General features: G+C 44.2%; 2 protein-coding genes across 3 annotated transcripts in view; one reads left to right on the plus strand and one right to left on the minus strand.

The window, feature by feature from the left end:
• FARP1 (FERM, ARH/RhoGEF and pleckstrin domain protein 1) overlaps positions 1-5,626 on the plus strand; it is a 254,847-nt gene extending 249,221 nt beyond the window's left edge. For both annotated transcript variants that reach the window (XM_038758862.1, XM_038758863.1), the window contains exons 25-27: positions 2,048-2,155; positions 2,974-3,125; positions 3,972-5,626. In XM_038758862.1, the coding sequence (XP_038614790.1) occupies positions 2,048-2,155; positions 2,974-3,125; positions 3,972-4,053 (342 nt within the window). In that variant the 3' untranslated portion in view covers positions 4,054-5,626. The remainder of the gene's footprint in view (positions 1-2,047; positions 2,156-2,973; positions 3,126-3,971) is intronic.
• Positions 5,627-7,211: 1,585 nt separating this feature from the next.
• STK24 (serine/threonine kinase 24) overlaps positions 7,212-14,308 on the minus strand; it is a 106,525-nt gene continuing 99,428 nt past the window's right edge. Inside the window, exons 10-11 of the mRNA XM_038759194.1 lie at positions 13,304-13,440; positions 7,212-8,974 (exon numbers count right to left, since the gene is read on the minus strand). Of these exons, the coding sequence (XP_038615122.1) occupies positions 8,938-8,974; positions 13,304-13,440 (174 nt within the window). The 3' untranslated portion in view covers positions 7,212-8,937. The remainder of the gene's footprint in view (positions 8,975-13,303; positions 13,441-14,308) is intronic.

Here is a 14,308-nt window from a genome sequence, read left to right on the forward strand (position 1 = left end):
AGTCAAAATCAGGCAAATGACCAAATACATTTGGCTACTGTACTTGGTGTGAATGATTGAATGAAACATTTGGAATGCTCTGGAAGCTTGGAGGCATTTGCTCCCCTACTAGAGTTCTTCATTTAAATTTGAAAGGAAAGCTTACATTTTGTAGGAATTTGAAGATTTTTGCATCCTGCCTGATTCATCTTTTGCCTCTAACAGCAACAGGCTAGACAGAGTAAGCAATATTACAGGGAAGCAGCATGGCCTAGTGGATAAAACACGTGTCTGGGAATCAGAGGATTTGGGTTCTAATCCCGGCTCCGCCACTGTCTATGTGACTTCGGACAAGTCATTTCATTTCTTCAGGCCTCAGTTACCGCATCTGTAAAATGGGGATTAAAATGCCTGCTCTTCCTCTGAAAACAAGCTCCTTGTGGGATGAAGTCTTTCTGATTTTATTACCTTGCCCTGCATGGCACAGGGACTGTGTCCAACTCTGTTTGTTTGTATCCACCCGGGCACTTAGTACAGTAGAGAAGCAGCATGGCTTAGTGGAAAGAGTATTGGCTTGGGAGTCAGAGGACGTGGGTTTTAATCCCAGCTCCGCCCCTTGTTGCTGTGTGACTTTGGGCAAGCTGCTTAACTTCTCTATGCCTCAGTTACCTGATCTGTAAAATGGGGACTAAGACTGTGAGCCCCATGTGGGACTCACAGTATCTACCCCAGTACTTAAAACAGTTTATGGCACGTAGTAAGCACTTAACAAATACCATTATTATTATTATTACAGTGCCTGGCACTGTAATAACAAGTACTTAACAAGTAGTATCATCAGTATTATCTCAGAGCTTAGCATAGTGTTTAGCACAGAGTAAGTTTTACGGTACTTGGAAAGTGTTTACTATGTGTCACACCCCGTGCTAAGTGCTGCGGTAGATACAAAATGAGGAGATTGGACACAATCCCTGTGTCACATGGGGCTCACAGTCTAAATAAGCATGGGTAGGATTTAATCTCCACTTTACAGATAACGAAACTGATGCACGGAGAAGTGAAGTGACTGGTCCAAGGTCACATAGGAGACAAGCGGCAGAGCTGTGAGTAGAATCCAGGTCCTCTGTTATCGTTAGGCATGGACCCCACAGGGGCTGGCAGAAGCCAGGAGCTTCCCCTAGGGTGGGCTCGGAATGTGTTTGTTTATTGTTACATTGTCCACCCCCAAGTGCTTAGTATAGTGCTCTGTACACAGTAAGCACTCAGAACCGTGTTTGTTTATTGTTACATTGTCCACCCCCAAGCGCTTAGTACAGTGCTCTGCACACAGTAAGCACTCAATAAATCCGATTGGCTGATTTTAGGCCCTACCTGTACAGCCCGCAACCTGTAGGCAGTAAGGCAGGGACCAGTGCTGAGCGGTAGCTGTGGTCTGTGGCTCTTTTCAGTAGGTGTCAGTAGACAGCCATGGTCTTACCTGAGTAGTTGGGAAGCCAGGCACATTCCCAAGACTTCTCTCTCAACTAAATAATAATAAATAACAATAATAAATACTTAGGATCTCCTTTTCAAAGAGGGGCTGGGCTGAGCTCTGATTGAAGGCGAATAATTATATCCCACAGACTCTCCAGTTCAACTGAGGGTTTCTGCATCTAGAACTGGTTAATAGCGGACCCATTTTTCCTACTAAGCCAAAGTATAGGAGACAGACCTGCTAATGTTCACAAAATGCTCCCGGGGAAGTCACCTGGGACCTGAGCGGAGGTAATTTCCTCCACCATGGAGAATAGGGAAAACACAGTGAGGTTCGGGGTGCAGCTTTCGTTCACTCAATCTTATTTGAGCGCTTACTGTGTGCACAGCACTGTACTAAGCAGTTAGGAGAGTACAATATAACAAAAAACAGACACATTCCCTGCGCAAAACAAGCTTACAGATTAGAGAGTGCTTACAGGTCTTTAGTCAGGACAGGGCTGCTTTCGGCTCGCTTGCCCTGTTGGTGTGGTGGTCTGGTGTGGTTTTGGGGCCTCCTTGTGTTCTTCTCTCACTGGCCATTTCTCCGTTTCAGAATCAGCTATCGGGAAACTTGCTAAGGAAATTCAAAAACAGCAACGGGTGGCAGAAGCTGTGGGTCGTGTTTACCAACTTCTGTCTGTTCTTCTACAAAACACACCAGGTAAACTTTGCCTCCCATAAGTGGCAGAACCGCCGTCCCGTGGGCAGGGTCTGAAAGACGGAGGGAAGTGTGAGCCCGGGGAGTTAGACTGTGAGGGGGAGGCTGGCCGGGGCCAGGCCCCAGCATGGGGCTGGCGGGACCTTCAGCCAGCTGGCTTGGTTTGGAAGTGATGAGGAAATCAAGCCTGAACCCTTGGAATCAGTCAAATGTAAGGGCTTCAGTGCCTTGCTCATGATAGGGAACCATCACACCTCAAAACCACTAGTTCTGTCCTGATCCTGGGGCTGTCGAGGCGTTGCCTTCTCCAGCTCTCCTGGACTCCAGTGGCATTTCTGGGACTGAGAAATGTCATTTTGCATTTTTGCCTGAAGTCTGACGTGAGGCGAGGCAAAAAGGGGGAGGTCAAAGGAAGCAGATCCCCCACATCCCACATACTCTCTTTTTTAATGGTATGTGTTAAGCACTTCCTGTTTGCCAGGCCCTGTTCTAAGTGCTGAATAGATACAAGGTAGTCAGGTTGGACAGTCCCACATGGGGCTCACGGTCTCGATCCCCATTTTACAGGTGAGTTATCTGAGGCAGAGAGAAGTTAAGTGAAAAAGGTCACAAAGCAGGTAAGTGGTGGAGCTGGGATTAGAACCCAGGTCCTTCTGACACCCAGGCCTATGCTCCATCCACTAGACCACACTGTTTCTTCAAGCTCCAGCCTCTGGCAACTGGACTCGTGAGATCTGGGTATCCTAGCCAGGGAGTGCTCATGCCTGGGTACTCTGGCCCCAGCTGGTATCTACAGTGTCATTTCCATGCATTATTTCCAGGACAATCATCCTCTAGCCAGTCTGCCTTTGTTAGGATACTCGCTCACCATTCCCTCGGAATCTGAGAACATTCACAAAGATTACGTGTTCAAGCTGCATTTCAAGTCGCACGTGTACTACTTCAGGGCTGAAAGCGAATACACGTTTGAAAGGTATGTGGTCTGGAAGAGATTTGGCAGAACAAAAGTCTTTTCTCGGTACTGGGGTATCTCTGTGAAACACCAAGCAGTCAGGTTCCCTTAGCAGGGTTTAACCTCCTCCAGACTGTGTCTTCAGCTGACCTTTGCATCAGCTATAGGTGGTGTTAGAGATGAATATTCAGAGATGACATGAGACAGCACTTCACTGAGAAAGAATCTCATCAAAATGGCAGTCCGCTGTTAGAGAGGAAGTCACTGTAATGTGGGAGAGTTTTTTGGAAAATCTTGCCAGCGGGACCTGCCTTCTAAATCTTTGTTTCAACCAAGGAAAGTGCACATCCATTACTTTGACCTTTATAATAACACCTTCAACTCTGGATTAAGGCCTAATGTCACTTGGCTTTCCCTTCTGCATTCTCTCTCCCATCCCTGGCTATTAATTCAGCATTTAGGTGCATGTCGATGAGGGGCTAATACGAATCGAGGTGGATTCTGACTTTAGCTTTTCTCCCTGCCCCAAGATTTCACAGGGGTCTGTTCTGTCCCAAGCCTCCAAATATTTTTTGAGGCAAAAGGGGTACCAGAACAGAGTCAGGAGGTAGCGTGCATTTACCATGTTTAAAGGCTTCAGGACAGTTTAGGTCCAGCGGCAGTAGGCCTGAGCTCACAACCTCCTTCCTGGGTGAGGTAGCTCTCTACTGTGGGGGTTCCAGACACTGTATATAGGGCCACACCAACTGGGCATCAGACACCAAATGATGTCAGGTGAAAATTGTGTGGACGGAGTTGAAGAGAAACACCGTCCGTCTCATCGCTTAAACATTATCGGCATCACGGGCGATCCCTCTCTCCCCACAGGTGGATGGAGGTGATCCGGAGTGCTACCACCTCAGCCTCCCGCACCCGCATTTTAAGTCACAAGGAGTCTCACGTGTACTGATGGCTGAACACCTAGGGTGATTTTTCCAGCAGTTGCTGCTTCGCTACAGGACACCTGAATCTTCCTCCCTAACAACCGAAGCATCCACACTCAAATTGGCCCATTGAAAACACAAAATGTGGTTTTGCAGCAACTCACATTGTCTCAGCCGAACTGTTTTTAACCTCAATTTTCAGTTCTTGATGTCTCATCCCAGCAGCACCTCATGGCCGGCGTATTCGTTTGTCATTCTCCGTGTGCTGTTTTTTAGCTTGTGCCAGTATTAAAAAAAAAGTCCTGAATAGCTTGCCAAAATGCCAGGTGACAGTTCCCTTCCTCCAAGATTGCACCTTAAAAGCAGTACAAATGTTATTTGTCAGATCAACAGAAATGAACCTACCATGATGTAGGGGCGGGAGGGTGCTATTGCTTCTTTTCTTTAAAAAAAAAAAAAAAGAAAAAGAGAAAAAAGAAAAAACTGAGTTGTCGACTGTTCCATTTTTAAATATAATATGGATTTTTCAATGTAGGATACAGCAGAAGCAGTCTGACAGCAGATGAGGTTGTTTTCAGATTTCGTTTTTCAATCTTTATACTTTATTAATCTCAGAATTCCTACTAATTTTCTATTGTTACAGGAATAAGCAGTTGTAGCACACAAATAATATCTCACTTTGGGATAGTGGGAGCTACGTCTCCGACACTTCTTAAACCAAGCTGACCAAACTTTCTGCCTGCTGGTCTTGAAGAGTGAATTATTTGCAAGCTGTTTTTTTTTTTTTTTTTTAAGGGGAAAAAAAAGAAACAAAAGTCCAGTGCAATATGATTTGGGCTATTAATGTACTGTGAATGGTGTACACATTGGGAAGATTATATTACACTGTGGTGTTTTGCTCTTTGTTTCACAAGCATGGAAGAAAACCTTGTATGTCATTAGCCCTGGCCATTTGTGACACGTTCCATTAATGAAGAATGTCTCTTGTTGGCTAAAAGTGGATGCAGATAGATGAGCAAGTGGTGGTACTTATCCCCATGATGTCCCCCCTCCCCCAGGCTATCACTGTTGTACCCACTTACCTATATCCCAGTGCACCTGTTTGTTTCCCACTGCGCGTTCTCTAGTAGTATATATTGTGACTGTCTCTCTATACAAATTATTCCCCTGGTCCTGGAGAAGAACCGTAGTACTCAATAGCACGGGGACTCTGTTAGCCACCCCAGGGGATCGGGTACAAATCAACACAGGCACAGTGGCCCCCGAGATCTTCCTGCCCACTGGAACGGGCCGCTTACCCCCCTGACCCCTCAAAGCAGGCTCCTTCCATGGAGTTAGTCCTCCCTGTTTAAGGCCATACAAAAGTGCATAGGAGCAGACTCATCCCACCCACTTCTCCCCACCACCCCAACACCAGTGACCCGCCTAAGATCCTTTTCCAGGAACACAGACTGTATGGGGCTGAGACTGGCTTTGAAGACCATGGAAACTGCTCTTTTCATAGTAAATAAGACTTGTTAATCACGTGCCGCCTTACATGTACAAAACGGTTTTAAGTACTGCTAACCATAAAAGGGAATAAAATACCTCACACCACAATGGAGCAGACTGCAGTTTTCAGGCGTGAAACACGTATTCTTTGTCTCCTCGCAGTTGGTCTCCTTGCAGTTGGAGAGGGAAAGGGCTGGTAGGATGTGGGTTTCAGATGAGGTTGGGGAGGGGGCAGGGTATGGGATTCATATGACTCCATGGAGCAAGAAGATGAACATCTTAAAGACATGACCAGTGAAAATGGATACACACTAGTTTGAGAAAGTAAGTCATCCTTAACCCTATGCCACAAGGCCAAGTCCACCCCAATTATCCTTGTCTTGAGTCATACATTTTAATTTGCACCAACAGCCACGTTCCTGCCAAGAATAAGGCATTCTCACTCCCCAACGAAATGGCCATAAGCCAAGGCCTAGTGGGAGAGAGCTAGACACTCCTACAGTCACCTCTTAACAGCTAGGGGTAGAAGCCTGGAATTTTCCCATTTAGGAGGAAGAAAATGCAATCACTTATGCCTGGTACAGCTTTACACAGGCTGATTGGAGGCCCCCCGGAGAGCCCCAAATGGCTCTCAACTTTCACTGCTGTAAAGTTTCTTCCACCTACAGGTTGGAGGCCTGCCAGCATTGGGGGGAGGGGGGGGGCAAAGCTACAAGACAAAAAATGCAGCACCTTTATGCCCCAACATCTCCTGCCCACCAATCCCCTGGGTGGCTGCTACAGATTATTACCACTGGCTCCGGTTAACCTTACTTGCTCCTCCCTTCCATGCCCCAAAACAAACACACACACACCCCCACCCCATACATACAATTTACAAAAATTATTTTTTTCAGGGGTCTGTATTGCCCCTCATCCAGTGCCTATGCTTAATAAGTCATCCATTCAATAATATTTGAGTATCTACCCTGTACCAAGCACTGTTGGGGAGTTCTATTATACTATATTGTATAGTTATGTTGTATATTGTACATTCCCTTCCCAGTTTCTTCAAATGCTGCCTTTTCCCAGGCAGTCTCACCTGGAAGGAGGGCCAGAGGAATGTAACATTTCTGACAACTGTTTTCTCCATCAGCAAAGAGATTACATCTATCCAGCTATAAATATAACTGAGGTCTACCATCAGCTGGAAGTTGATACAAAAAGTCCATTTCAAACCGATCGGTGAAACAGACCAATGGGTGAAACTGCTCCAGCAATTTCAGGTTTTTGATGATCTGTTGCCATCTACTTCAAAAATACGGCAAAGATCCTCACCTGTCTATAAACCTGAAGAGTCATATGCATTAAAAGTGCTGCCCATTAAAATAATGGCAAAAGTCCTCACCTTTCTTTAAACCTAAAGAATCATATGCATTAAAAATGCTGCCCACTTACATTTTAAAGGAGTAAAGTAGCAGCAGAGGTGCTATTGTGAAATTAATTACTTTAGACACAGATCATTATTTCATATTTCATTCTAGACTGTGAGCCCACTATTGGGTAGGGACTGTCTCCATATGTTGCCAACTTGTACTTCCCAAGCGCTTAGTACAGTGCTCTGCACACAGTAAGCGCTCAATAAATACGATTGAATGAATGAATGAATCAAGGACCACAGAGTGAAATGATTCTTTCGTTCTAATGGTGCATAAACAAAGAGTACACAGCTATCGTCAACAATTAAGTCGGGTTTCACTGACCCCAAACAAATATTTATCTCAAACAAGGAGCCCATTGGTCAAGCGAGTTTTATTTCTAATAAAAATCACAGTTTGAATTGTTAAAAGCAAACCTCGCCATTTGTTTCAACGATTCCCATCCACTTGAAAACTACTCGGCTCAGACATACTCCTCTTCCGTCCCCATTTCCAGGCAATATTGGTTTTCTGGTTCAGACAGCAGTTGGACCGATGAGACATTTAACATCAAAACAGGACAATCATGTAGCATTAATAAAATAAGACACCACCCGCCCCCCTCACCTGAAATAACGACTGAATTTCAATAGCTAAACTATCCCTTCCCCTAGAAGATTCAGAAGTCTTGATTTCTGCCCTCAGCAAGTTGGGCTTTGCTAACCCTTTGTGCAACCATTAAAAAAAAATAAAATAAAACCCAACTAAGATACCAGAAATCCTTGGCCAATAGTATTCCATCACCCGGATATGTGTTACATATACTTCAGCATTGAACAACTGCTTTTTCCAGAGTGTGAGAGGTTGTCTGGGAAACTTACCTCAAGGAATATCCAAATTTTAAACACCAAAGTAAAAGTCTTTTGGATAGTTTCACTGCCAAACACACATGCCCTGTGTGCACAAAGTATACTCTTTTCTAGGATATCTTTGACTTTGCCTAAATCCTATTGCAAAGCGTTAAGGTAACTTGGGTATTTGCATGTGACTGGAGGAGAGACTGTCCCAAATGATGATTTCTACTACAAGATTGGTCAGGACACAACACTAAAATTAGAAACATCCACCTCGGTTCAGGTTGGCCATGGCACAATTTAGAACAAATTAGAATCCTGAATGGCACAGAAAATCTTAAAAATAATAAAGTATCACAGGGCGGGACGTATTAACATTTTAACACTACAAATGACTTAGTACCATAACTGGGGGGATGGGGGGAGAGAAGGAGGGCTAATGAGTACAAAAAGCCATTGGGCATCCAAGGGGAAATTTTTCATCTGTCAAGGTACAAATCTTTTTTCCATAAGAGAGCATCATTCAATGTCTAGCAAACCCTGCAAATACAAAATAAATTCTAAGTCACCTGTCACGTAATTCCACAGCAAGGCATGAACTCATTTATGGCTGGTCATGTATGTACTCCACTACCATTAGCCACAGAAGCACTTGACCATTTTGGTTGCACTTATTCCTTACTCACGCAGAAAGGGTTTCAGTAAAAAGGACACTATGTGCAAATATGTACACAAACCAAACAGAGCAGTTTTCCACCTCCGAGAGGATTTCTCAAACTTAAAGCAAGATTCCTGAGGTCCTTAATATCTCCAGTCATCTTAGCACAACTCCACATATACATTTTGGGTTTTGGGGGGGTGCTGTTGGGGGTTGGGGAATTTGTTCTGTAAAAGACATCTCCCTTGAATAGGTGCACTCTAGTTAAAATTAAAAATGCTAATTCTAAAATAAAGCTGTGGCCTTGTGGAGCGGAAAGCCCCGTCCAGTCCGCGACGACCTCCTGCTGCCGTGAGTTCCGGGTCGTGCTGACCCCGGGAGTGGCCTGTTCCCTGGCCGTCCGAGAGGCCCAGGCATCACACACCTCTTCAGTGTCGTCCCAGCATGGCCTCGTGGGCTTATTTTTTTAAAACGGGATGGATAGGGAAAAACAAAACTAAAACCCGAATTTCAGTGGGATGGCGTGTCTCCTCCACTCAGAGAATACCTGCGGGGGGTGGGGGTCGGGGGGAGAAACAGAAACAATGGCCATTTTGTTTTTTCCAGAAATTACTCATTCATTCAATCATATTTATTGAGCACTTACTGTGTGCAGAGCAATGTACTATGCAGTTGGGAGAGTAAAAGACAACGATAGACACATTCCCGGCCCATAACAAGCTCACCGTCTAGGACAGCTTTGTTTTATCAGTGGGAAAGTTTGAGGTTTTCCAAGCTACTTTGAAGGCATTAAAACTATTCCCTCAAAAATAAGCCTGAGCCATGCACCAGCTAGTGAAAAAGCTATAGATGGAAACTGGAAGAGACAGAAAGAGAGAGGTGGGGCTGGGGGTAGGGGTTTGTCGGCTGGGCCTGGGGAAGAGCAATAGATCCAGGAATCTCCAACCTCCTCTTAGCTTCATCACCTATTGGGCCACTCTCTTTTCCCATCATTTTCAACCCTGGGAAGTGTCACACCACATTGTTGCCTCCTCTGTTCGCTCCCACTGCCACATCTGAGTCACAGACGAGCTCCATTCCTTCCCCATTCTCTAGCAATTTGGCTAGGGAGGAGGAGAGCGGGAGAATGAGGCTGAGAACAGTGGGGTAGGATCTGGGGGTCGGCTCAAGCTAAGAGCGTGCCACTGATGGTGGTGGGGAGGGATGGGCTTCTCCCAGGCCTTCCCAAGAGTTCTGGACGCCCTTGGATGTTCACGAAAAACTGTGAAAGCAAGAATGGGGAGGGGAAGAAATGTTCAGGAAAGTCTGCTTGGTGATAACGACTATCTGAACTAAACACACAGGAGAAGGGGAGGGAATCCAAACCCAATAAGCTTTATCAGTCAAGGCCTGTGGGGGCAGGATAAGGGTTTCCACCAAGTAACTTGAAGCAAACAATGAGAAACATTTTGAAGAAAACACTGCTCCAGAGATGAAAAAGGGGAAGGGACTACTACGATTGGATTGAAACTCATTTTCTACACTTTTAAGAACAAGTACATCCTCGAAAGGTAATTTGGGCATCAAAAAAGTACTTAACTTTGTTAAGGCAGCTGGGAAAGTAAGCAGTTAAGAGGATACTGGGCCTGGAAAATCTGAATAAAAAAATGTGGACCACCAAAAAGAATTTTTATCATAAGATGGTAAAGGTTCTCAGGCTAATCTGAAGGGCAGTTCCAGACATTGTTCCTAGAAATGGTGATTCTATAGAGATGTGTTTAGCTGGAAACTAGAAATGGAGAAATAATACAAATGAGAAGCAGTGTGTACTAGTGGATAGAGCACGGGACTGGGAGTGTCAGAAGGACCTGGATTCTAATCCTGGCTCTGCACTTGTCTGCTGTGTGACCGTGGGTAAGTCACTTCACATCTCTGTGCCTCAGTTACCTCACCTGTAAAATGGGGATAAAGACTGAGGGCCCTATGTGGGACAAGAACTGTGACCAACCTATCCTGTACCTACCCCAGTGCTTAATACAGCGGGTGGCACACTTAAGCACTTAAATGCCATTAAAAAAAAATGCCAACAGCCAAAATAGAGATCAGGATTTTCATGGTTAGCTACAGTTCATGATAAGAAATCAGCTGGAAGCCTGGGTCACTTGGTGGCTACAAAAGCACACGGAGTTTGTTTGTCTCAACTTCCTTCAGCTCCCCAGGGAGAGAGGTTGTCCCTTCCACCTGTCCAGAGGGGATAAACCTAGCCACAACCTCAACCATCTCATATCCTCCACACCAAGGAGATGACAGATCATCTGCCCCCCACCAAGATCTTCATTCTTCAATTTCAGGGGGCAGCTACAGTAGGGGCAATAGCAAGCCCACCTTAACCAATGGGATATATTGGCAATTCCATCTTCTAGGTTCAACGGCAAGAATGTTCCCAGACTTCACGCACTTGGAAAGATTTACTCTTCAAGCTTTCTGTTCACCAATAGGGAAGAGAGGTGAGGAACTGTTTCCTGCTCTGTTTTCATCAGGGTGTATTTTTTTCCCAGCACTTAGTACAGCACTCAGTACACAGAAAGTGTTAATAAAAACCATTATTACTATTACTAATAATGATTCCCAAATTTACCACTCCAGCCCTGACCTCTCTCCTCCTATACAGTTTCACATTTCCTCCTTCCTTCAGCACAGCTCTCCCTGGATGTCCTGTCGACACCTCAAATTGAATATGTCCAAAACAAAATTCCTCATCTTCCCACCCAAACCCTGTCCTCAACCCTGTCTTTTCCATCATTGTAGACCACAACACTATCTTCTTGTCTCACAAGCCTTTAACTTTGGCACTATCTCAACTCACCTCTCTCATTCAACCCACAAGATCAATCTGTCACTAAATCCTATCACTTCACCTTCACAACACCGCTAAAATCTGCCCTTTCCTCTCCATCCAAACTGCTACTCTTCTAATCCAAGCATTTATCTTATCTCACCTTGGCCACTGCCTCAGCCTCCTTGCTGACCTCCCTGCCTCCTGTTTCTCCCCATTCCAGTCCTTGCTTCAAACTGCCACCTGAATCATTGTTCTACAAAATTGTTCAGTCCATGATTTCCCACTCCTCAAGAACCACCAGTAGTTACCCATCAACAAGAAAGTCCTTAGAAACTTTAAAGCACTTAATCAGCTTGCATCTCTACTTTGCTGATTTCTCACTACAACCCAGCCAGCACACTTCATACATCTAACGCCAATTTACTCACTGTACTGAAGCCTCATCTATCTTACTGCCAACCCCTTAATTGTTCTCCCTTTGACCTAGAATCCCCTCCCCACCCATATGACGGGCCACAACTCTCTCCACCTTCTAAGCCTTATTAAAACCACATCTCCTCCGAGAGGCCTTCCATGATTAAGCTCTTTTCCCCTCTTCCCTCTGTGTCACCTATGCACTAGGACCTGTACCCTTAAAGCACTTGCTATTCACCCCTACAACTCAGCCCCACAGCACTTAAGTACATAGTTCCAATGTATTCATTTATATTAATGTATCTCTTCATCTAGACTGTAAGCTCCTTGAGGACAGGGAATGTGCTTACTGCTTACTAACTCTGCTGCATTGTATTCTCTCAAGTGCTTAGTACAGTGCTCTGTACACAGTAAGCACTCAATAAATACCACTGATTGAGTGAATACTACTAAACCACCAAAATCTGTGGTCCTGGTGATGAATGCAGCAAGAGTTCCTATTGAGAGATGGTTGCTCCTGGAAGTTATTGGATGATTTAGATACTAGGGAAACAAGAGCAGAATGATAATGAGACTGACTTTTCATGCAATTTAGTAAGCCGAAAAGCATACCTGCCTTTAATTCAGGAAGCCATAACAGATTTGTAATCTACCCATAATATTATCATTAAATAAAAGGAACTATTTTTCCAACAATTATGAGACATTTTAGTTAACTTGCTTATATATGCTAAAATTTCTGCACTGAAAAAGGAGACAACATGTTTTTATGGCCAAAAGCCCTAAAATACAGTTAATAATAATAATGATAATAATAATAATAATATTTGTTAAGCGCTTACTATGTGCCAGGCACTGTACTGAGCGCTGGGGTAGATACTTAGAGAAGCAGCGTGGCTCAGTGAAAAGAGCACGGGCTTTGGAGTCAGAGGTCATGGGTTCAAATCCCAGCTCCACCAATTGTCAGCTGTGTGACTTTGGGCAAGTCACTTAACTTCTCTGGGCCTCAGTTACCTCATCTGTAAAATGGGGATTAAGACTGTGAGCCCCCCGTGGGACAACCTGATCACCTTGTAACCTCCGCAGCACTTAGAACAGTGCTTTGCACATAGTAAGCACTTAATAAATGCCATTATTATTATTATTATTATTATTATTATTATTATTACAAGCAAATCTAGTCAGACACAGTCCCTGTCCCACATAGGGCTCACAGTCTTGATCCCCATTTTATTTATGAGGTAACGGAAGCACCCAAGGTCGCAGATAAGTAGCGGAACCAGGATTAAAACCCAGAAGGTCCTTCTGAGCCTCAGGCCCATGCTCTTTTCACTAGGCCATGCTGCTTCTCTGATATAGTCAATAAAATACTTCAGATTTCCAACCCACGATTTAGAGAACTGAACTGCATCCATTTCTAAATTGCTTGGTTTCAACAATGTGGTCTCAGTATTTCAGAAAACAGGAGGAAATCCACAGTTTCAAACTCTATTCTATTCCATTCAGAAACTTTTCTTTTCCCAGGATGAAAAATGATCCTAAGAGGTAAAATCCTCTCAAGATAAAAACCAAACCCATTTCCCTGACTTGTTGACTTGTATGTGAGGCACAGTTAAGTCTCATTGCAAAGTTACAGGTCCTTACCTTTGAAGCCTCTGTACAAGATGAGCTACCATGGCATCTGAGATCCCTGGACATTCTTCCTCTGCTAAATAAATAGCGCTTCTCAGATCATCTATGGACTCCGGGTTGCCACCACACGCCTGGCTCTTCTCTTTCACCTCATTTAATAAGAAAGAAGAAAAAAGACATTAGCAATAAACTGACAAACACAGGCTGACAATGAACATGCTCTTGTTCAATTTCTCCAATGATTTTTAAAGCTTATTATGGATAATTTAAAATGTAAGTGTTGGTCAACCAGTTAGGTTGTAGGAATGGGCAGGCCCTGTACAGTATCTCCTGTAATGCTTCTGGCACTTCAGAAAGATGCTCTAATAATAATAATAATAATAACAATGAATGTATTTCTTAAGCACTTATTGTGTGCCAAGCACTGTTCCAAGCATTGGGTAGATACAAGCTAATCAAGTTGGACACAGTCCCTGTCCCACATGGGGCTCACAGTCTTCATCCCTATTTTACAGATGAGGTAACTGGGCAGAGAGAAGTTACATGACTTGACCAAGGTCATCACAGGGCAGACAAGTGGTGTAGCCCAGATTACAGCCCAGGTCCTTCTGACTCCCAACTCCCAGTGCTCTATCCACTAGGTCATGCTGCTTCCCCTACAGAATGGGGTCCCAGTATGTTTCTTGCAAGACAGCTTGTAGTAGTAAAAATTTTTTTAGACCATAAGACTTCCTGCCAAAAGGCATAGATGGTAGCCAGTAACAACTGCCAAGTGAGCTTCCATGATTTTGTTTTGTTTTTAACCTTTTACTGAAACTCTCTACCATCCCCACCATATTGGGCTTGGTTAGGAACCTGGACATAAATCCACACCTGAGCTACCATTTCAACTCAACTACCAATTTACTACGTCTCTTTGGGCCAATTTAACAAATGGGCTCGTTTCCCCAGATAAAAGCACAATATAGTAGAAGTATATCCAGCCATTTACCAGCTGAAAAATTCTTCTAACTCAAA

This window comes from Tachyglossus aculeatus, chromosome 17, assembly GCF_015852505.1.
Source record: "Tachyglossus aculeatus isolate mTacAcu1 chromosome 17, mTacAcu1.pri, whole genome shotgun sequence".
Classification (NCBI taxonomy): Eukaryota; Metazoa; Chordata; class Mammalia; order Monotremata; family Tachyglossidae; genus Tachyglossus; species Tachyglossus aculeatus.